This window comes from Danio rerio, chromosome 11 (assembly GCF_052040795.2).
Source record: "Danio rerio strain M-AB ecotype USA chromosome 11, GRCz13ab, whole genome shotgun sequence".
NCBI lineage: Eukaryota > Metazoa > Chordata > Actinopteri > Cypriniformes > Danionidae > Danio > Danio rerio.
Genome location: NC_141031.1, coordinates 15,785,225 through 15,810,000, shown reverse-complemented (window position 1 = coordinate 15,810,000; position 24,776 = coordinate 15,785,225). Strand labels below are relative to the sequence as shown.

Genomic DNA, 24,776 nt, shown 5'->3' with positions numbered 1-24,776 from the left:
TAGTTGTTTAAAACTCTAATCTGTGGTTTATTTATATAGATAAAAAAATAATAATTTATATATATATATTTAATTCTGAGATTAGTGACCTCCAGGCGATGACAGGTGCCCAATACTCATGAAACCGTCTAAAGCAGACATTTACCCTGACATTGAAATAATTGTTGGCTGTTTAACAGTCTTTGGTTTCATTAATTAATTACTTTTTATTCCAGTTTATTATGTTTTGGCTAAGCACACAGTTATGTTCATTAAATATTATTTCCTATTCTATGTTAACTGTATAAAATTAAATAAAGGTGCAGTACAACCAAAAAGATGTTGGTAACCAAATCGTTTTGGGGGCTATAACATTCTGTTATTATCTGTTAAAATTTCATTTGTATTAATTTCTACGTTGAGTTTAAAAAAGGTTTGAATTTCTATAACTAACGTGCAAAAGATATAGCCCTTTTCACAGTAATTTGCTGTAATCATGCTACCTGCCGTAATTTCACAATAAAATTATGAATACAACATATTACTGTGAATTTTTCAGTTAAATACTGTGAAGGGATACTAATGTAATTTACTGTGAAAAATTACAGTAACTTGTTGTGAAAACCTGGAAATTTTTTACAGTGTTGAAAAAGTCGTAGCGCTACCGGTAGTTGTCAACAACAAACTCTTCCGCCTTAAAGCTCTGCCTATGCTGGTTGATTGACACCTCATTGATTTATCATTTGCGATGTCAGTTTGAGGATTTGATTCCCCATTTGCGATGTCAGTTTGAGCTTTTGATTCACCATTTGCGGAGTCGTTTAAGGATTTGATTCACCATTTGCAGAGTTGTTTGAGCATTTGATTCACCATTTGCAATGTTGGTTTAAGGATTTGATTTATAGTTTGAGCATTTGATTCACCATTTGCGATGTCAGTTTGAGGATTTGATTTATCATTTGCGTTGTCAGTTTGAGGATTTGATTTATCATTTGAGGAGTCGGTTTGAGGATTTGATTTATCTTTTGCAATGTCGGTTTGAGCATTTGATTTATAGTTTGAGCATTTGATTTATTATTTGATCTTTTAAGCATTTGAATTTTCATTTTAATTTTGTTAGGAAAAAACTTCCATAGATGAATGTGATGAGAGTGAGAGTAGCTGCAAGACAAAGCAAATAACAGTATTGTAAATAAATATACATAAGCATTTCCACATGTACAAAATACTATAATAATTTGTATTAAATACTGTTTTGAATCATATTGCAAAGTGCATTATATTTTAAAACTTGTAATACAAGACTTTGATAATGAATACTACTGCATACTGTAGTATTGACTTTAGTGGGAAAAAAAGTACCGTGGTATACAAGCTTTTACCACAGTAACTTTGGTTTATATAATATACCCTAGTTAAAACGTGGTAAAGTATTGAGTAATTGGTTTACATTACTGCAGCTGTTTTGTTACCATAGCAACTCAAGAATCAACAAAACCGTTCGCTAGTATTTACTATAAATTACTATAGTATTTTACGTGGGTATATGTCACAAGGTACAAACGCATACAATTACAGACGCACAGATGACTGATGACATCCAGCAAACAATAACATTATTATCTTATTGATAAATTACTGCTAATGCACTTATATAGAACATTCAGGAGCCGTGTTACAGTGTACTTACCAAGAAGTGGCATATGCAAACTGCAGTAAATATCGCGATGGTTTGCAAACGAGAAGAAAAAAACCCATGAGATGGCGCTTGATTAAATTGTACGAATTAGTACGAATTTACAGGTGATCTAAAGGCGGTAAAAAAAATCGTACGAATTCGTACGACCCAGCTCGTACGAATTCGTAAGATTTCGCTGTGAGATAGGGTTTTCAAATACCTCAAGTAAAGTGAAGTAATTTGCTTTATTTTTTTTACTGACAGTGTACTTGTATTTCTTTGAAAAGTTTGTATTTTAGTTTAAGATCAAGTGTAAAATAAAATCTACATGTGATGTACAGCTATTTAAGAAACATATTTGCCATATTGTAAAGAAAAATAGTGTAAAATATGTGAATAAAAGACTAAATTTAAATCTTTTCATCATATTTAATTAAACCCTTCAAAGCTTGAAAAAATTGTTTAAAAATGGGCAAAAAGTGTCTCTATGGCCTTAAAGCTTATGTGGTAGTTTTACATGCTATTAAAAAATATTAATTGTTATGAAAGGAAAAATTGACCATTTGTTAGTGCAAATTCCTACACATGTAGCTTTGGGATTTAAGCAATTAAACCATTCAATTAAGTTTACACAAAAAAAAGTGATTTCATAATAAAAATCAATTTTTTTTTCAAAAGTAACCAACTAGTACTTTTTAAAAGAGTATTTTGTACGTTTATCTAATATTAGTTTTATTTACTAAAATTTGTGTTATTTTAGCAGTGTAATAGTATTTTTACTTGAGTACAAAAAAGATTTCACAAGGATTTAGTGCAGGTTTATTATATTATTAATATATGATTAATAAATATTAATATTATTATTATTAATGTTTTTTATTTGTATCAATTCCTATGCAATGTTTTATGGGTTGCTGAGAATACATTTCAGGTCTTCAATACATAGCATGTCAGTCTTGAAAATAAAAAATAGGTGCTGGAAAAAGTTCTTAAAATTCCTTGATTTTTATCAGGCTGTGCCTGTATGAACCCTATCATAAGTATATTTAACATATATTTCAAGATTTGTCAGAAAATGTATGAATATGACATATAGCCTATATTTATGAGGTCCAAGCAAATTTCCAGCTTTTGATAAATAGGCTACTATGAATACTTTAGATTTAAGAACAGCGGTTTTCTTTTTACTTTTTAAGAACAGTGCCATTTTTTTAATGCACTTTTAAACTAACTAACTTTTAAAAGCACTTTTTTTACCTACAAGCACAGTTAATGTTAAGACTATATAAAATGTTTAAAGTGATTGAGAATAATACAATTTTTTAATAATAGGAATTAATCTGCCTCGTTTTTAAACTGTGCACATCAGTTGTAGCTGCTTACTTAGGCCTACAACGCTATTTTTTAATACTGGTCATTATGGTGGTACTTGGAGAGAGAATTTTTTTTCTAAGGTGGTACTTGGTGAAAAAAGTCTGAGAACCACTGAACTAAAGAAATCTCCACTGTGCTGAGCGAGAGCGCTTCTAACTGAACAGCGCATCATCAATGACGCAAGTGTACGGCGCGAATGCAATGTGAGTGCAGGATGTCGGAGGAGGCGGAAGGGGGGACAAGCATGCTTTGGCCCGGTTCAAGGCAACTGTACATAGTGTGAGTATGTCCTAAGTCTTCGTTGGTGCACTGCTGCATCTTTCTAGTCACCAAAAAACATCATTATTACCTTTATTTCTGCAATTAAGGCATTGTTTTGTAGAGTGAGAAGTTATTGCATTTCTGCGTAGATTAGTTACAGAAAGAATACCTTCATGATGAAATGTTTTAGCGACTCCCTGTCAACATATAATTGCAACACATTTTTTTTGTTCTTGAAAGATGCATGGTCTCCTCCTCTCTGCTGCCATCTTGTTACTCTTAACTAGGTTAAGATTCATCCCAAACACTCTTAAATAATTTAGAACTGAGACCAAGTCTTAACACTTAAAAACCTTTATAAATTGCACTTAATCTTAAGTCTAGAAATACAAGTAAAATGAAGTCATTCTTAGAATTTATACACACGTAAGAGTAAAGTTCTACTCTGCGAAGCTTTATACATACAGCCCCAGGAGTTTCACTCATTACTGAGCTCGGATTATTGTTCTGTCAATTAGACAAAAGATCTTCATGATATTCCTGTTATTCATTTAAAATCAATATGATGTAGGTCAGAGTCTGCTTTAGTTGGGCTCTTCAACTGCAAATTAACACCATGAGCATTGATGAATACATTGGAGATTTAGCCCTTAATTAACATTGTGTGATCAATGTTAAAACGTAAAATCACAAAGACATCAACAATGGTGACAAAAAACAAAAAACAAAATCAAATAAAAAAACAACCCAGAACTATACAGAGCTCTCTACTGAAATATTACCTCCCAAAAACAACATAATATAAAGGCAGAGAAAAAGATTGTAAGAACTTTAAGCTGCATAATTTATTCATGCTGCAATGCATGCTGGGAGTTTTTGTACTATGCTAGCACCCAGTATGCATTGCAGAAGGTAGGAATTTTGCAGCTTTTTTTTTTAGCAACCATGGTTGAGGTTCATATCCTGATTCTTGATGTCTTGATGCGTGTCTTATGGAGTTGCTGAAGATCTCAAGGTTTTGTGTATGGCAATCTAATTCTTGATTTTATAGATTTATTTCCTATTTTTTTCCATCAACCCTGAATTTAAAAAATGCAGTATTGTCCTAAACAGCACTGATAAAAATGTGCAATTCTTTGATTCATATTTTATAAACCTTAAGATATTAAATACTTGAAATTATATCTGTATCAATTTTGTCAGTATATGTTCACAATGTATTGTCTGCTATAACAAATGAGTTTCAGTAGCAGATAAAATAGTCAGAGAAACATTAATATAGAAGAGTAAAGGATCAATAGCCCAACTAAACCAGACTCTGATCTCCATGATGGTGAGGTCAAAAATCAAAAAAAGAAAAAATGTTAAAAAAATATAAACCTCTGTTAATTATCAAATAATCCTGCAGATATGATAGAAATGTGTTCAAACTGTTATCAGTAAAGCTGCTAATGCTGTTATTTAATGGCGGTGTTTAATCCTCTGTTTTAATTCAGTTGGTCTGGTGTGAGGCGGTGTTTGTATGTGTTAATGTCTTGTTCTTTCCTTCAGTGATTGAGCTTGTCTACAGCATCTGTTCACCTATATGGGGCGTCTGCAGACTTGGATCCAGGCAGTTTTACGACCAAGGCAGTTTTACGCCCCACAGCCTTACGCCCCTGTTGTTCCTAATGCATTCAGTAGGGGGGATGAAAGATACATGACCACATAATAGGCTACATTTGAAGTCAACGCTCTCAGATTATTAAATGTCCTGTTAATAAGTATATATAATTTTAATTAAATTACGCTAAATATGAACGCTAGATTAATGTATCATAAAGTGAGTTATAAACTCACTATAAAATATGCAGAATTGATACACTCGCTAAATAATTCCAGATTTGCAAAAGCTCTATTGCAAATTAATTTAGATTCATTTAATAAAAAAAATTTAAAAACACATGTTGTTGGATACTGTAATGGTTAATTGTAACCTAGCTATACGTTTTCATATAGAGATATGCATTTGTTGTATTGTTTATAGATAAATTTGCATTTTGAAAATACCAAAATGATAACCAAACAATACAGTGTAATATGGAGTAATAATGTGCTTTGATAAGAATGCAGAGGTATTGTTACAATAAAAATGATGAAAAAATAAGGGATAAACAATATGATTGCATGTGCAATGCAAACTTCATTAGTAATATATAAAATGTACTGTATAGCTAGGCTATATGAACAAAAATGAGTAGACCATTTATAATTGTGAGTTTCTATATGCATTTATGGATATATCATAGTTTAATTGTTTAAACTAGAACAGGATTGTATTATATTGATTGTAATTGAAAGCAATGCAATTTTAAAATTTAAAATAAAATCAATTAAATTTTCAGATCTGTTTAGATTTATTTCAACATTTAAGAAAGTCAAATTTGGAGGAATAATGTAGTGTAGTTGAAGTGTAGATTTGGCTGACAACCCAGACCATGCAAGTGTATTGTCAAATCTATAAGAAAATATATATCTTTAAATAATTATTAAATATATAATAATTACTCCCTTGCTGAGATAAAAAAGGTAAAAGAAAATTAGCTTACATAACACACTTTCTTATGTAGGTTAATGTTATTTTACTCTTTTGTTGATGTAGAACATGTAGCTGGCCTGCACATAGTTAGCTAAAATTGAGTCAAACTAACACATGCTGTTATACTACACCAATTTGTTTGTGTTGACATATACTCATATCGACCTTAATCTAATAAAAAAAAAGGTTTAAGTTTCATGTTTGCTAATGTTTTAAACACGTATTTAACATAGATACCTCTTCATGGTGTCGCGTTTGGTTGGGTGTGATAAAGTTCTGGAGGCTTAAAATAATACTGTACTGCCTCCTTCTACTGGACACAACAGGAACAACAGGGGCGTAAAACTGCCTGGGCCGTAAAACTGCTTGGGCCGTAGATCTGTCTGGATCCAATTCTGCAGCCTCCCCCTACTCTCTGTTCATCAGTGTTTGAATTCAGTCATTGTGATCATTCACTCTGTCTAGTGGACTAAACTAATCGACTAATTTAGGGACTAGTAAATGAGGGTGTATAGTGAGATTTCAGACACTGATTACATTCTGGAAGCAACGGTTAGATCTGTTATTTGTTATTTTGTATTTTGCACAGAAATGAGCTGTTAATCATTTAACAGATTTTCACTGTGGACTTTACAGAATTTTACTGTTAAAATCACCCATATTTTTTCAGTGCATTGAACATATTTTGCAGCATTTTTAAAATTTTTTACTGTAATCTTCCTCCTTTGATTCCAATATAATGAGAGCGATTGTTGTGGTTTGAATCTTCCTTCCTCTGATGTTTTGAAACAACTAACCTATTGACTTAAATGTGGTACTGCAGAAGCAACACAACTCCCTTTTATTCTTCTATAAAAGCGAGCTGTTTAAAATTGAAAACATACTTTTTCTATTTTTTTCCAACTCAACTCTTTAGTTTTAATAGACAAAAATAAGTGAATTGTTTAATTTAAACATAGTTACATTCTTTGGACCAACTAAAGCCATAATCCATTTCTTTTGTGTAAGTCCCTTTATTAATCTGGGGTTGCCACAGCGGAATGAACCGGCAATCCGGAATGAACTTATCCAGCACATGTTTTACACAGCAGATGACCTTCCAGCTTGGAAACACCCATACATTCTTCACACACATACACTACAGAGTACAGACAATTTAACTTACTCAATTCACCTGTACCGCATGTCTTTGGGCTTGTGGGGGTAACCAGATCACCCAGAGGTATACGTCACTGATCCTAGTGGACAGATATATTTGAAAAAAACCTAATCTAAGAATCTAATGTGATACCAGAATTTTTTATTTTATTTTTTATGCATGCTCTATAGTACTAGTTTTGTATGACTGTTACATATGCTATTCTACAATGCTGTAGTAGGTGTTAGTCAGTTATAGGCTATAATAATAATAATAATAATAATAATAATAATAATAATAATAATAATAATAATAATAATAATAATAATAATTACAACAACAATAACAGTAATAATAATATTTGTTAAGAAGAAGAAGAACAAGGAGGAGGAGAAGGAGGAGGAGGAAGAAGAAGGGGAAGAGGCGTCCCCTAGCCTGCCGGATACCTGAACGAAGCCTAGTCCATCGGTAGATCGTTGCGTGAAAGTGGGTTTGCCATCTGCCATAAAATATCATTAGAAGAAGAAAGTCGCGTGGATTAGGTAATGTAGTTCTTGTAACTATTCAATACTCGTGATGTATTGTAACGATATTTAGTTACAAAGGAAACCATGCTGTTTTTAAATTAACGTATTTATTTATTTGTTTTTTACAAAACGCTCATGACCGCGCGTTGGTAGCCTGGATGCTAGCAGGCCTCATATAAGCCGCCTGTAAATTTACCGCTTTAAGCAACTTACTGTAAATAGCTAAAATTAAAATAATTTGGGAAAGTGGCCAATCTTTTTTGCGGGTACTGATACTGTTGTGATGTTGTTATCGTTTAATAGTTTCTTTTATTATTATTGTTGCCCGTTCTGCTCAGTTTTGTTAGCTTAGCGTAGCTTTTGTACACAAGATTTATAACGTTACGTAGAGTTTTGCATTTGTTTTTATTGATAACGTTAGGGGAAATAAGTCGACGAAAGAATGGTTTTAATGTCATTGTTAGACTAACGTTATATATAACTATATATTTATAAGTATTTTGTTCCTAAGCTAGTACAAACAAATGGATTCAAGTGGTCTGACTATATAAGTGTAACGTTACGATTATAAGACAGTATTTTACGTTACCTGACGTTCTAGTAATGATTCTTTTCTTTCAGACTGAACATTATAAGCTGTAAAGTGTCTACATGGCCGTCAGAAGAGGACACATAAGGTATTTGAAAGTATGTATACATTATTTCTTATTGTTTATTAAAGATTAAAAGATAAAGGTATTTTCATATATATATATATATATATATATATATATATATATATATATATATATATATATATATATATATATATACACACACACACACACACACACACACACACTCACTCACTTTTGCTCTGTTGTCCTTGTATATGCTTTAGGGCTGCTCGATTTTGGGAAAAATCATAATCACGATTATTTTGGTCATAATTGTAATCACGATTATTCCTAACGATTATTAGTTGAAGTCAAAATTATTAGCACTCCTGAGATTTTTTTTTAAATAAATATTTCCCAAATTATGTTTAACAGAGCAAGGAATTTCCTGTAATATTTTTCTTCTGGAGAAAGGCTTATTTGTTTTGTTTTGGTTAAGCTTTTGAATCACACTTTGAATTTGAATGTTTGTGTTTAAAAAAATATCTACTAAAATATTATGAGCTGTCATCATAGCAAAGATAAAATTAATCGGTTATAAGAAATGAATGATTAAAACTATTATGTTCAGAAATCTTCTTTTCATTAAACAGAAATTGGGGGGGAAAGGTTGCTAATATTCTGAAGGGCTAATAATTCTGACTTCAACTGCATATATTATTTTCCTCTCTGCAATGGCAAGAGAAATAAATACAATAGAATAAAAATATGAAACAACCTGTGCTTTTAGCATCTTCACCGTAAGAAAAACACTTAAGCTACAAAAGTCTTCAGTCAAGAGCAAAAAGGAATTTTCTCGTTGTTTTATTAATCATGATAAAACAGGCGGCAGCTGTGCTCTGTCACTTTAATGGTTTCTCTTTCATGTGTCTTTTGATTTTCAACTCGTTTGTTTATTACAAAATGAGGGTTAATATGAATAATCACTAAACACCGCGTTTTGACACCTATTTGAACATTAAAGCGCTCGCGTTAATGACTTTAGATGCGTGGTTATCTCTGCTCGTCACAATGTGCGAATAAGACCCAGTGCAGACCGCATGCTTCTGACTGTCTGCACGCCGCACATACATAAGCATGCAGTCTTTCGCGCTATTAAGAGCAACAAGTGAGGACAACTGGACAGAGGGTGGTAAATAATGGAATAATCGTTTATCTTGATTAATGGTTTTTAATAATCGTTAGAAGGCATAATCGAAATTGGATTTTCGATTAATTGCACTGGCCTAATATGCTTGTAGATTATTATATTTATAGTGATGCACTGGGCGAAGCAGTTGGTAGTGCTGTCACAGCAAGAAGGTCGTTGGTTCGAGCATTGGCTCAGTTGGCGTTTCTGTGTGGAGTTAGCATGTTCTTTCTGCGTTCGCATGGGTTTCCTCCGGGTGTGCCGGTTTCCCCCACAGTCCAAAGACGTGGTACAGGTGAATTGGGTTGGCTAAATTGTCCTTAGTGTTTGAGTGTGTGTGTGGATGTTTCCCAGATATGGGTTGTGGCTGGAAGGGCATCCGCTGCGTACAAACTTGCTGGATAAGTTGGCGGTTTATTCCGCTGTGGTGACCCAAGATTTATAAAGGGACTAAGCCGGCAAGAAAATGAATGAATGAATGGTGATGCACTGCTTAAGGCTGATTTATACTTCTGCGTCAAACACTGGCGTATGCTACGGCGCTGACGCATAGCCCTTCGCCGTGGCCGTCGCCGTCACTGACGTGCACCTCTCAAAAAATGTAACTAGACGTCGCAACAACACATAGCGCAAGCTCTGTGATTGGTCGGCTTGGTAGCGCTGACCGAGAGCTGAACGAATGGCGCGAGCGATTGTTTTCAAGTGTGGAGTCCCGTGAAGGAGCTCCGGATGGAAAGCTTTGTTTTGTGTTTACCTCATAGTTAAAGTTGTTGCACGTCCGCCGGTTCCTGCCTCAAAATGAGCGAGTTTGAGCCACTTGTACATCCCGGAAGTGTTCAGGAAAAGCAAAAAAGCAGCAAAGAAATGACACAGAGGAAGATTTACACCTCACTGCCAACTAGCGTTTCGGAAGTGTTAATGTAGACCAACAGAGACAGCGCGCAGAAGTATAAATGCACAGCCACGCATGCGCCGTGGGTTACGCCGGTCACTTGACGCAGAAGTATAAATCAGGCTTTAGAGAAATACTTGGTCACAGTCGAAATTATTATCCCCGTTATTTTATCTCACAATTTCTGTTAAAAGGAGAGAAGATTTTTTCAACACATATCTAATCATAATAGTTTTAATAACTTGACTCTAATAACTGATTTATTTTATCTTTGTCATGATGGCAGTAAATAATAGTGTAATAGATATTTTTTAAGACACTTAGGCCGCATTTACACCGCACTCAAGTGACTCAATTCTGATTTATTTATTTTTTCTCTCTAGTGGCACAGATTGGGTATGGCCCATGTACGTGTATTAGGAACAAATCACATGGATTCCGATTTACTCAAATCAGACTCAGGCCTTGTTCATATGTGGTAATTTATCCAATATGAGTCGGAACTGTGTTCTCATGTCTGCAGTGTAAGCAGGTAGATCGGATTTTCACCTGTCAATGTGAGTCGCGCGTCATTAAAACCCGCATGACGTCAATTCTGACACTTTCTTTTCAGAACAGACTTCAGCAGAGTCCCAAACCTTAAATCTCATTTATGGGGACTAAAACAGCTTTTATATTGTCATATAGCACAGGTATTTAAGCATGTTAACAAGAGCAAGAGAACGCAATGTCCGCCACGGAAACAATTTAAAGTAATATAAATCTATTGCTTACATCACGTGCATAAATCACACCATGAACATTACATTAAGGTGCAGAAGATCAGATACAAGTCACTTTTAAAAGATGATGTTGGCAGGTCATCAAAAAAAATCTGATACAGTCACAAAATCAGAATTGGCCATCAAGATCTGCAGTGTAAATGCAGCCTTATTAACAATCTAAAGTGAAAATTAAAGGCTTTACTTCGTTAATTATGTTAACTTGGCAGGTTAGGGTATTTGGGCAAGTTATTGTATAATGATGGTTTGTTCTGTATCGACTATCGTTACTTGTCAAATAAATGAACTAGTAAGATTATTTTGAGTTTAAGTTATTTAATTATCTTGTTTATGAAGACTGCAAAGGGATGCATGAAAAAAATGACTTTGAATAATTTTTTAAGTATTTTGTGATATATATATTAAAATGTGCTCCTAAAAGTATGTGCCTCCTGCCCGCCCCCACAGGTTAATAGTAAGCTAATGTAATTTCATAATGCAAATCTTAAATTCATGCTAACCAACAAATGATCAAATGAAATATATTAATGTAATGTTTACTTTTAAATTATATTGTTGAAATAATTTTTTTTTTAAAAAGATTTCGTCAAAAGAATTTTCTAGAGTCATCCACCATCATTTTGTGGATAAAAAATATCAGTTCAGGCACCGTTTTGGCACTGGTATCGTTTTAAAAGTATCGATTAAGCACCGGTATCGAGAAAAAACCAAACGATACCCAACCCTAGCCACAGTGCATGAGGAATGCAAGAGACGGTCCAAACTAATAAGACATTTGCAGAGGACTCATCCCCAATACTGCAAGGTGTACCCAATACAAATGGCCTTCTGATGTTTTGCTTTTATATTTTACATTAGGCTATTATTTGTGCATAAACATATCTAGATATATTAATAAACCATCTTTTTTTTTGACATACCTATCGCAAACTTATAAAAGCAATAATATTATTAAATGTGGAGGGGGCGTTACAATATTTTCCAGGGGAAAAGGGGGGTCTCAGGCAAAAAAAGAAATTAGTAACCACTATGGATGTAACGTTTTTAGAATTTCATGGTACGGTAATACCTCGGTATGAATGGCACGGTACGGTATTTATTCAGTAATTTACAGGAAACAAAACTAATGAAAAGACTCGAAAAAAATGCCAAAAGTACTTATTTACCTTAACACTGAACATATCAATGACATACAAATTAGCCGTCTATCTGTAAGTTTTGAAACAGGAACTTAAATTTTTAAATTTTAATAACAAAAAACTATAAAACCATGTAAAAAAAATACAGTTTCAATTTAGTATTGTTGAAAAAACATCACATTAAACATTTAATCACTCACTCACTCACTTAGATAGAGATGGGTTTTTTTTTTTAAGGAAATCATCGTATAAATATAATCTGGCAAATCTGGGATCTCTGGGCATTAACAATGTCCCCTGCAACAGAAAAAAACCCTCTCATTTGGGACTGAGGTTTCTGGGACAGAGAGATATGATTTAGCCAAGGTTGACCGCAGTGGGTAACGCTGTGCATTGTCTTTCCAACACTTGAGAGGACAAGCCATGAGTGAGATAGAGGTCTCTTTGCGGTACAAGTCAATGTCTGCATCAATCTAACAAGTGTGCTGTGTTCTGCAGTCCCCATGACTGTTTTTAGCTGTATTCCCCGACTTATATTTCACCACAGTCTGGCAGTGCCTGCATACCGTTTTTTTCTTTGTCTGTCACCTTTTCTCCTTTTTCGTATCTTTTTTGAAAGAAACTGAAATACTTCCACACGTCCGATTTAAAACCCGCTTTAGGTTCGATCATTTCCAGCTCTTTTTCTTCCCCGCTACTAGCAACACACTCTATTTCCGCATTACTGGATCTGTAGTAACAACAGACTGCAAAGGATGATGGCCACGCCTAAGCTGATGGGAATTGTAGTTCCCGCTACCTCCCGTTCACTTCATTCGCCTAAGCAAACTTTTCTCAGAAATATAGTTTTATTGAGTCATGCGCCTACGGTAATATTGAAAAAAATTACTATTGCTGTATGACGGTATTTACAATATTGTTACATCCCTAGTAACCACTGGCATAGATGGCATCATGAAGAAAGAACATTATGTAGAAATACTGAAGCAACATCTCAAGACATCAACCAGGAAATTAAAACTTGGCCACAAATGGGTCTTCCAAACAGACCATACTGCTACAAGTATAAGCATACTGCTAAATTAGTTAAAATGTTTTTAAAGGAAAAACAGAGTGAATGTTGGTCATCACAAAGCCCTGACATCAATCCTTTAGAAAATTTATAAGCAGAGTTGAAAAAGCTTGTGCAGGCAAGACAGCCAACAAATCTGACTCGGTTGCACCAATTCTGTCAGGCGGTATGGGCCAAAATTCCTTCAAACTATTGTGAGAAGCTTGTGTAAGGATACCCAAAACATTTGACCAAAGTTATACAGTTTAAAAGCAAAGCTAAAAAAATACCAAGGAAATGTATGTAAATTTCTTTTTGTTTTTAAACTCTCTAGAAATTAATAAATTCTCAAAACAAATTCTCTCGTTATTCTTGCATTTAACAAATGTAAATCATTTAGGTCATCCTAATGGACCTAAAATGGTAAATGTTAAGTGTAAATGTTAAGTGGTAAATGTTAACCTTTTTTTAGAGTGTATGTAAACTTCTGGTTTCCACTGTGTCCCTCTCTCTCTCTCTCTTTCCATCTCTCTCTATCTCTCCATCTCTCTCTCTCTCTTTATATATATATATATATATATATATATAATATGGCATACCATACCACTAAGTGGAAACGGGCCAATATACGACTGTCAACAGCTCAAAAAATGTGTTTTGGTGTTTCGTGACCCTTTAAAAATTCAGAAACTGTGCACAATTTCACTGCATGTGTTTGCTGGTTCAGTCTTTCACTGACATTTACAGCAGAAGCTCCTATTTTACTGCGATTGAGAGAATGTATGTACTCCATTTCTCTCTCTCCATCTCTCTTTCTCTCACTCACTGTGGGCCCATTTAGCCTGCTAGCGTGACTTTTCCTCACCTCTCGGCTGTTTTACAGCGATACTTCTGGATGCCGCCTGCCGCTTATCAGTGTCACTGATCTGTGAAGAGCGCAGCGCGCAAAAGCCAATCGCAGACGTTTTTGTTGTGTGTATGACCAATCAAAGAACTTGGTAGACAAGGAACAGAAAGCGAGCTGGATATTTTTATTTGTTTATAATAATTGCTATAAAAGCTTATGTTGTTTAAAGGTACTGTTTATATATCTGTTTGTATTAAATGACAAAATTGCATTACGAATAGTATATAAATATAAATATATTCATACATCTTAATACAAGAATTCTGCTGTGAAGAAAATATAAAACTGAGTATGGAAAGCACCGTCAATGCACCGTGATGCACCGAGATATCAAATTGAATTGAATCGATGGCATGATAATCATAACTAAACCGTGAGACCAGTGTAGGTTCATAGCTCCAATTGACTGTGCCTAGAAATACAGCTGATGTGATCGGTTCTCTTTTAAATAGACTTGACAAAAAGTGATGAAGATGTACCCACAGTCCTGCTGCTTTCAAGAGTTCTATATTTGTCTTTTTGTAAGCAGGACCAGTTGTTTTTGTTTTAACACACTACTAACCGTGTGTGTGTGTGTGTGTGTGTGTGTGTGTGTGAGAGAGAGAGAGAGAGAGAGAGAGAGAGAGAGAGAGAGAGAGAGAGAGAGAGAGAGAGAGAGAGAGAGAGAGAGAGAGAGAGAGAGAGAGAGAGAGAGAGAGAGAGAGAGAGAGAGAGAGAGAGAGAGAGAGAGAGAGAGAGAGAGAGAGAGAGAGAGAGAGAGAGAGAGAGAGAGAGAGAGAGAGAGAGGGCGAGATAGGGCGAGATAGGGCGAGATAGGGCTGGGTCAACTTAAAACATTACAACAACATTCCTACGTTTGTAAGTAACTTGAAAAACTATCTGGTTAAGGAACATTGTATTTTTAATTGCCATGCCATAAATAAATTAGGGATGCACCGATACCACTTTTTTTACAAACCGGTAGGAGTATTTTAATTTGTGTACTCGCTAATACCGAGTACCGATACTTCATAGATTTGGTTTCAATGACGTTTTTTTTAATTTATTTATTTATTTATTTTTTATTGCTTGTAGCAAGGATGAACACAAATCTTTTAACAAAAGGCTGTTCCAAGCCTAAAAAATACACACATTGTTGATAACCCTGCAAATTCAGATCGTATCTATTAATGATTAGCCATAGACATTTAAATGACTAGTTATCCTTGAGCTTATGCATCCATGACTTCACAATACACAAAGTGTATGTAGTGTACGTTACCTTATGGAGTCACTCTCTTAGCATTGCATATTGGGGACGCATAAAACCCTGTTATGTGCGATTCTTTCATATTCATGAGTCCTGTCCTTAATCCGCTGCAGGTAATCAAAATGTCGGCCACTTGATGTTAAACTATGGGTGGGTCGCAGGTAGATAAAGTCAATAGCCATAAATACGCAAGGCATACTCTCATTTTAAAAATCATGCCACCATCACCTCACAATGCCTAATAATATATAATCTTATTTTTTATTAAAACAAAAATGATTTAGCCCTGACATGCCAACTGCAGAGAAACAAGCAACCATCGTGGCAACCGCAGCAAGCACTTTTTCCGAAGTTCAGCTGTTCTATTTTGATGGAAAAAAAAATCAATAATGAACAGCCTACAAGTGTGTGTGTGTGTGTGCCTGCTTGGGTGCACGCGTGTCTTTATCATTGAAGCCGCTCTCTTCAAAAAACAAAAGTTGCTTAGTCTGTCTGGCAATATTTCTGCTTTTAATCGAATGAAAAGTTCATTTAGATGAGCCAATATTTAAAAATTGTAGTGAAGAAAATGTGACGTGCGGCCATCATCGAATCTGAGGTCTGATCTCATCAATCTCTTGCTGTCACCCAGATATTGGTACAGACACTACACGAGTCAAGTTGCAAAACTGAGGTTGGTATACCAGCTGAAAGGTAGAATAGCTGAAGCCTTTGCGAAATCTATCAACATACAGCACTGAAATTAACAGGCATATGTTTTCTAGCCAATGTTATGGAGAAGTTGTGTCGCCTAATATTAATTCTAAAAAAAAATGAAAACCAAAATAAGCTATTCATTGCATTTTTCATTTGATAAAAATATACAAAAACGGAAAAAACAAAGGATGGCTAGTTTGTTTTAATGTGTTTTAATATTAATAAAAAATATGCTTAGTTAATTTTAGCTTAACTGCTACGCCCCAATAGACAAGCCATTCAAAAATTATTTCATTGTGTACTGGGTTATTATTTATATTTTACAATAAAAACTAAATGTAGCATGTGTCTTTGTCATTTAAATTTGCAATTCATAACACACTAGAGCTGTAGGCCTATAGTCTATGCCAGGCGTGTCCAAACTACGGCCCGCGGGCCATCTGCGGCCTGCAATCAGTTTTGTGGCGGCCCGCGAGGCTTTTTATAAACATCAATAGAATCTGGCCCGCTATTTATTAAATGAACGTAATTCAATAAATAACCACCAGGTGTCGCTATTACATGCAATCAATTAAGCAGCAGTTCTTGTTATGATCTATCTGTCTATCTATCTGTCTATCTATCTGTCTGTCTGTCTGTCTACACACAGTTGAAGTCTGAATTATTAGCCCGTCTTTGATTTATTTCTTCTTTTTTAAATATTTCCCAAATGATGTTTAACAGAGCAAGGACATTTTTACAGTATGTCTGAACCATTGTTATAAAATAACTTGCCTAATTACCTTAACTTGACTAGTTAACTTGATTAACCTAGTTAAGCCTTTAAATGTCACTTTAAGCTGTATAGAAGTGTCTTAAAAATATCTAGTCAAATATTATTTATTGTCATCATGGCAAAGATAAAATAAATCAGTTATTAGAAATGAGTTACTAAAACTAATATGTTTAGAGAGAGAGAGCACACGTAAAGAGCTCAAAGCTGGCATATAACCAGAAGCAAGATCATATCGTTATAAATATGTCCTTAACAATACTCATCGAAATATTTATAAATTTACATGGTATTTATTTAGAATGTGTGATCTGTATAGGATGTCTGATCTTTACAGAAGCTGTAAACTGACACACGCGGTTAAGCTCTAGAAGCTTTTATTTTGCCTGTAGTCTTTACATTTTTACTTAATGTTCCATTACTTCAAATTTCTTTCATTTTTTTATTTATAGTTTATAAATAAAATGAGTGCTAGCTTGTTTAGCTGTGAGATCATTATGCAATTTGATCACAAATTGAGAACTTCCATTTACAGCAGTTACAACTGGTAAATCTTGATCAGAAAATGGTTGTCAATACAATTTTGAGTGGCCAACGGAGTGTTTTTTGTGATCCACAACTTTGATTTTAAAAGGTGTGTTAAAGCCATTGTACTTCTGTCAGATGCGGTTCAAGCTTGAGATAAAAATGATATCTTTTCAAATTAGATGCTAAAATACAGCGACAGTGTTCTCGATTTGTCCGCTGTTATACTGTAATCAGCAGCCCTTCAATGCACACATACACACACACACACACACAATAGATTAATGCATTATAACGCAAACCCTATTACTGACATGAAACTTAACAAGTATGTGACAAAGCCATAAAATTTAAAAAAAAATAAAAGTATGTTACTGATACTCTGCTTGCTGAATTGTATGTTGATTTATAATCAGGAGCCCTTTTTTCCATTTAGTTCATTTGTATTGCATATTATTTACCATGGCATGTGTTTTTGTGTAATTTCTTATTTTTTGGTTAACCAAACATATTATTTGGTTGCTATATTAAAGACCCGTAGTAAAGACCAGTGGTTCTTTTTCATTTTTTTAATGCATATTCATTTTCCATTTAGTTAATGATGACTCTTTTGCAGATTTCTTTTTTGAGTTTGATTTATTATAATCTCTCATTTCTGTGTTTGTAGCAGAAAGCTAGCTGCAGCTCCAGTGAGAAACACGATTTAATGAAACAGAAAAAACCCCCAGAAAAAATCTGATATGCATAAGTAATACGCATTTACGTTTTATATATTGAAACGGTTTATTAAAATGGTCCCCATCAGAGGCACAGCCCAGTGCAGCTCCGGTGGGGGACCGATGTCATATGAATAAATTCAAATAGTAAAATTACCAATTCCAATTCTAAAATGACCACGTTACATATATCAGATCTTCAGTCCAGCAGCAGCTCCGGTGGGAGACACAGATTTGATGTAAACTTAATGAAGCAAAAAGAAAACACTGTTTACCTCACAAATGATCTAATTTGCATGATGTACATATATGCTTTCATTTCCTAAAGTGACACTGTTGCGTTACACACAATAACACATCAGTCTGCAGTCTCCATGAAACTGTTCCCCACATTGAATCCAGGAATTTAAACAAATAAAAATGTGTTTACCTCACAAATGATCAAATCCATTGACTGACTATTCTTCAAATATGCATGTCATTTCATATATACTTCTAATCAAGCCCTGTTTTTCGGTTGACTCAAAGATGGTACATTTCAAATTGTAAACTGGGCTGACATCCTCAAAAATACATTTAAATTACATTTATATATGTATTCAGCAATATCTGCTGTATTTGAGTTTCCTTCATTGGTGTAATCTTGTGTATTGTATACCTTTTCATACAGTACGCTCTGGTCTTATTTATCTCAAATAATACAGAGACAACAAATTGTAAACTTGTCTTAACATAATTTTGCCCTTTTGGGAAATGAGCACCAACTCACCATTTAGAGTAGAAGTTGAGTCAAGGCAGAGTGATTTGTTATGGTATACTAGTGTTAATGGAGCCTGTTAGATAACTCTTAGACTAATATTTTTGCATCAATTCAGACTGAGAACTAAAAAGCTAAATGTGTTCAGAAGAGAGAAATAACAACTTGGCTGGCTTGGTTGACCCCAGCCCAAGATCTGTCATTCTACGCTTATGGCTGGAGTTGCAATATGTTACATTTATTTGGCTAAACTATAAGAAGATAGCCTTTTGATGAAAAAAAAAAAATAATAAAATAAACTCTGCAATTGGTTTAGTTTGCAACAATTTCCTGGACAGCAGAAAGTCTATTTATAGAAACTTTCAATTTTGCTTGTTTAAAAGTAAATAGATGTCAGGCATACTAAATTAATAAAATATGAATATATATATATTTAAATATATTTAAAAAAATATATATATTTTTTAAAATATGAAAAATATGAATAAAATCTAAAATTTACAGCTAGCATACAACCTAAAATACAAATAGAAGTAAATTACAAATTGATATTAGTTCCGTATTTGTCATGTTGCAACTGATCTGTTGCTGCAGGTTTGTGAGGTTCAGAACCAGGGTAATGACAGAGACTCTCACAAGGGTGCCAGCTCAATAAAGGTAAATTTGGCCATTATATTTGTATGTAGACTGATGTTTGAAAATTGTTGAGTTTTGTTTGTGTGTCTCAGTATAAAGTTGGCAGTTTGATAACAACATAATCTTCTGTGAAGCAGGAAGTATACGATATGCCGAATGGTTATGAGGACCCCATGGGCGATGAGCCAAGTGATGCCAAAACCAACCTGATCATCAACTACCTACCCCAGAATATGAGTCAGGAGGAACTTCGGAGTCTCTTCAGCAGCATTGGAGAGGTGGAGTCAGCCAAACTCATTAGAGACAAGATGGCAGGTATGTCAGCTCATCACAGTAAATCTGTGTTACTCTTTTTTTTTTTTTTTTTTTTTTTTTTTTTTTTTTTGTGACGACTACGCAAATGGTGGTCAACCAGAACAAGCTTTTAACTTCTGTGGGAACCACCATTGCTGGATTTGCAGGTTTTAGATGCTAAGTGACACTTTATCAGGTCATTCGACTAACATATCAAAGCAATAATTCCTCTTCATCGATCATTTTTCCTGCAATTGACAACGAGAACGAACATTGAAGCATTGTCTTATTGACGAGCAGCACCTACATGTTTTCAAAAGAATCTTAAACACCAAATGGGATGAATTTATGCCGCATTTTCTAAAGTAATACTATCTGTATTTAGCTTTTTGCTTGTACGGTGGATCTGAACTGTCAGAACACCTCTCAAAACGCTTTTTTCGGACATTACATATTTGTAGCAGGGATGTGATTCTTCTGTATAAACACGGATTTCCATATTTTCCGAGCTCAATTGGGCATAAATCCGATAATCCGATAATAGTCCTGCTTCATTGCAGACATCATTTAGGTATAATTATATTGTGTAGTCCTATAATGTGCTTGTATGACGAAGCTGCTGACAATTTGCAAGATTATAAAATCGCTTTGAATGCGTGCACAGCTGTGCACTTTTTCCATGCCCACATTATGGCGTTATTTCACTAACAAATGTCGTAAGCGCAGTATTGCAAGTCAAGAGCGCATTCATGTAAGACAAGAGAGCGAATCTCTTTGCAGATTTCCTCTTTTATTGGACAAAACTGCTCCCGAGCTCCTAAATTTACAAATCTTCTCGTTTGCATAAGAGTTAACATCTTCTCGTTAACTTCTCACATACTCAAAACACTGGCTGCTCATATGTGAATAATCTGCTCTCGCTCAGTCAGATGATGTGGACTTCCAAATTGTGCTTTGTGTTTCCTTTTCTTTTCAATTCAATTTGTTTATTGTCATGTGCACAGTAAGGAAACACATTTCCCTGTACAATGAAATTCTTACTTTGCCATCCACAGTGAAGTCATACACATAACATACACATCATACACTACATGCACATATATACACAGAAGTGATGGAATGATATATATATTATATATTATATAATAATATAATATTATATATATATATATATATATATGTGTGTGTGTGTGTGTGTGTATAAAAAAAAAAATATATATATATATAAATATATAAATATATATATATATATATATATATATATATATATATATATATATATATATATATATATATATATATATATATATATTAAAAAATATATATATATATATATATATAAATATGTATACACACACATATATATTAGTGCTGTCAAAATTAGTACGTTAACGCATGCAATTAATTTTAAATAATTAACGAGTTAAAAAAAAATGTACGCCGTTGCAGGTTTTTTTTTATTTCCTGTTGTGGTGTGTTTAACGTGCAAATAAACATGGATAAGACCAATGTAGCACCTTTTGAAGGCAAGTTTTAGTATAAAACAAATAATGTCGCATCACCAGGCTTTCCAGAGTTTCCTCCAGAGTTTTGTGTGATTTCGGGTGTTTCATTTTTAACTTTTGACTACTGTTTAAATAGAATTTGATACCGCATGGGGAACAGAAAAAAAAAAAAACTCCACATTTCGTGACTCGGTGGTCCTTTCGTGGATAGCTGCTTACATGGTAGACTCGTAATAAGAGTATTATCTTAATCATATTAAAATCGCAGTATTGGTGTCCATGAAGTGCCGGATTAAGTCGCGAGCTGTCAAAAGTCAGTGCATTCCTTTGACTTTCAGCATGTGGCCTCTAATGTTTTATTAAGTTTGACGTGTTTCCTCCTTAAACGTAAGCTTATGGTTCGTGTTGTTGTGTCAGAATCCTTGTGAAATTCAGCCATAATTGAGAATGCTTAGTTTAAGCAAATTTGATAAACATGATCATTTGTGTTTAATCTGAAGGGAGTCACTCCGGCTGCGCTGTCATGAGTGTCTCTCTCTCTCTCTCTCTCTCTCTCTCTCTCTCTCTCTCTCTCTCTCTCTCTCTCTCTCTCTCTCTCTCTCTCTCTCTCTCTCTCTCTCTCTCTCTCTCTATCTCTCTCTCCATCTCCATCTCTCTCTCTCTCTCTCTCTCTCTCTCAACTCACAGCAAAACAACTTTACAAAGAGTGCAATTGTTTGTATTCAATACTTTATTATTATTATTATTATTATTATTATAGTTTTCCATATCTGCAATGCCTGTATTTTGGCATTTTTTGCTGTCCACTTAGAATCCAACTTTTAAATCAATGTTTTCTTCATTGGTATTGATTGTTTTGAAATTCAAATGGCACTAACATGCCTATGTTTTAATTTCTGTAATAAATATGGCTGTCAAGCCAGGATCTTGATGGTTTATAGTTGGTTTTTGTGTTTATTGTGTTTACATGAAGAAATCTATGTTACAAGTTAAACAAAAATGCGGGCGGCGAAACAATGAAGCAAGAAACCCTCTCTTGCACGGTTGTGAAAAAGTATCTGTGCATTTGCGCTACAAGCACACCGTCTGAACGTGTATTGCTGGAAAAATTTCAACCCCAATTAGGTCTTCACTTAAATCTGACAAATTCACGTTAGTTTTTCTGGCAAAGAATTTAAAGTATGAATAGAAAACAAAAGATGGAGAGAAACTACGCTGTTTTTTAAACATCTGACTTATATTGTTATATTGTTATTTTTGTACTTAATTAATACTATTTATATTATTACTGTTTAATAAAGTGCCATTTAGGCTATTTGTGAAGTTCTTGAAAATGTAACGTTTAATTATTATTATAAGGTTTCAAGCAGTTATTTAATATTTAACTACAATATTTATAAGCAGTATTGTGTTGTTTTATTAATGAAAGTTAAAAAATGAACGTGTACGTTTATACAGATGTTTTATTTGTTAATATTTAATTAAGTTATAAGTTATTCCTTAATTTTTACATAATAGGTTGATTAACTTATAGGCTACTTTATTTGGTGGTGCTATGGGAGGAACATTTTTGCCAGAGAATAATGTTTTCACCACTTAAAAAAAGATAAATATAATAACTTGCGAAAATAATGCAATAAAAAAAATGCTAGCTCTTTATCATTCTTCATGATCTAATTCATACATACAATAAACCTACATTGCGGCAACAAGAACAAGCCCTAAAACAAAGTCTATAAAGAGAAGAGTTATTAATAATATATTAATTAAATTTTGTTAATATAAATGATCATAAACAGATACTGCATTGTATGATAAACGCATTCACGATATTGTGTCTGCAATGTTTTCTGAATAACAGATAATCCATGTAATCGCCGTCTCCCCAGCCAGGTTTTCATCAGTTTTTTTTTTTTTTTTTTTCTTTTTGCTACAAACAATAAAGAATGGCTATAGCAGGCCCGGCGCCAAAATATCACAACTGAGGAGTATTCTTAATGCCATAGGGGGCACTTGGTGATTTTGGTCCCTCTTGTTAATTTAATTTAGGCTATTTATTCACTTATTTATTACTTTGCATTTAGGCTTGGGTAACAATAATGTCACCGGTACCTTTGGAACCTGTATGCACCGGATCAAAACAGCATATGAATTTTGGTGCCTAATTTTGGTGCTGTAACAAGAACGTAAAGCAGGTTGCGCACCGTAAGCACCTCTCGACGAAGCGCAGAGCCATGCATTTTAGAATCCGCAAGTCAGCGGCTGTCCGCCGTCAGGACTGTTCATATTTCTGCCATGCCACAGAGTGCCATGTGAATAGTTTCATTTTAAATAACATGCAAATGTGCACGTCTGGTGTGTGCTATTATCTGTCATGTGCGCGCCGTGCTGCGACTCTGAGCGGCGCATCCGCTGTGTGACGCGCTTAAGAAGCATAAAGGTGTGCATTAAAGACACACGTGAGTTAGCATTGTGTCACAAAATCTCTAAATGTTTAATTCTAAACAGCTTTGAGGGATACAGATGTTAGCGATGTCAGGCGTTTGTTATTGTAGCTTATAGGAGACAAAGAGCATACGGCGCATGCGGCGAGCGACTAACTTCATCAACACGCATGACCGTGTTCATCTAATTTGCTTAAACTAAGCATTCTACGGTATAGCTATATTTTACGTGTAAGGATTCTGACACACCAACATGCAGCAGATGTTACAAAAGTTGCGTGTAAGGGAGAAACACGTCAAACTTATAACATGTGATGGCTCAAGGAATCACCTTAAAGGTGAGGAATGGACCATTTCTGACAGCTTATGACATCATCTGATACATAATCTGAGTACGTTTACATGGACACCAATACTCTGATTTTAAAATGATTAAGACAATACTCTGATCAAGAGTCTACCACATAAACAGTGAATTTTTAATATCTTAAAGAACCACAGACACAAACTGCGGAGGAAACATTTATAGGCTGGTGACGGAATGACGTTGATGGATCTATGTGCTGTAACATGTAACTAGGAATCATGAATGTAAAATTCAAAAAGCAACTCCTGTGAACACCTGAATCATAATATTGTCTTATTCAGATTAAGGCAAATCATTACATCCCTGATGTCCATGTAAAAGTAGTCACAAGCCCAAAACCCAGAAAAAAGGTGCTCCTGATTTTGATGACAACCTTTCCACAGGTTAGTAGTAAGCTAATGTAATGTTAATGGCATAATGCAAATCTTGCATTTATGCTAATAAACAAATGATATAAAAAAATATATATTAATCCAATTCAAATAAATAAAATATTAATTGATGTTTACTTTAAACTTATTATGAATATATATTTATATGGTTCAATTATTATGATTATGATAATATTATGATTTTATATATATATATATATATATATATATATATATATATATATATATATGTATATATATATATATATATGTATGTATATATATATATATATATATATATATATATATATATATATATATATATATATATATATATATATATATATATATAT

At 34.0% G+C, this 24,776-nt stretch overlaps 1 protein-coding gene across 14 annotated transcripts in view; it reads left to right on the top strand.

Annotated features, from left to right (window-relative positions):
- Window positions 1–7,456: 7,456 nt before the first annotated feature.
- The window catches only part of elavl1b (ELAV like RNA binding protein 1b), a 54,315-nt gene continuing 36,995 nt past the window's right edge, over window positions 7,457–24,776 (top strand). For 2 of the 14 annotated variants that reach the window (NM_001308619.2, NM_130909.3), the window contains exons 1-4: window positions 7,457–7,550; window positions 8,157–8,222; window positions 19,401–19,463; window positions 19,577–19,757. Coding sequence is in view for 7 of the 14 variants with exons in the window: in NM_130909.3 (NP_570984.2) it covers window positions 8,187–8,222; window positions 19,401–19,463; window positions 19,577–19,757 (280 nt within the window). In the remaining 7 variants the exon portion in view is untranslated. The remainder of the gene's footprint in view (window positions 7,551–8,156; window positions 8,223–19,400; window positions 19,464–19,576; window positions 19,758–24,776) is intronic. The other 12 variants (XM_087271782.1, XM_087271778.1, NM_001308618.2 and 9 more) reach the window with 9 other exon arrangements.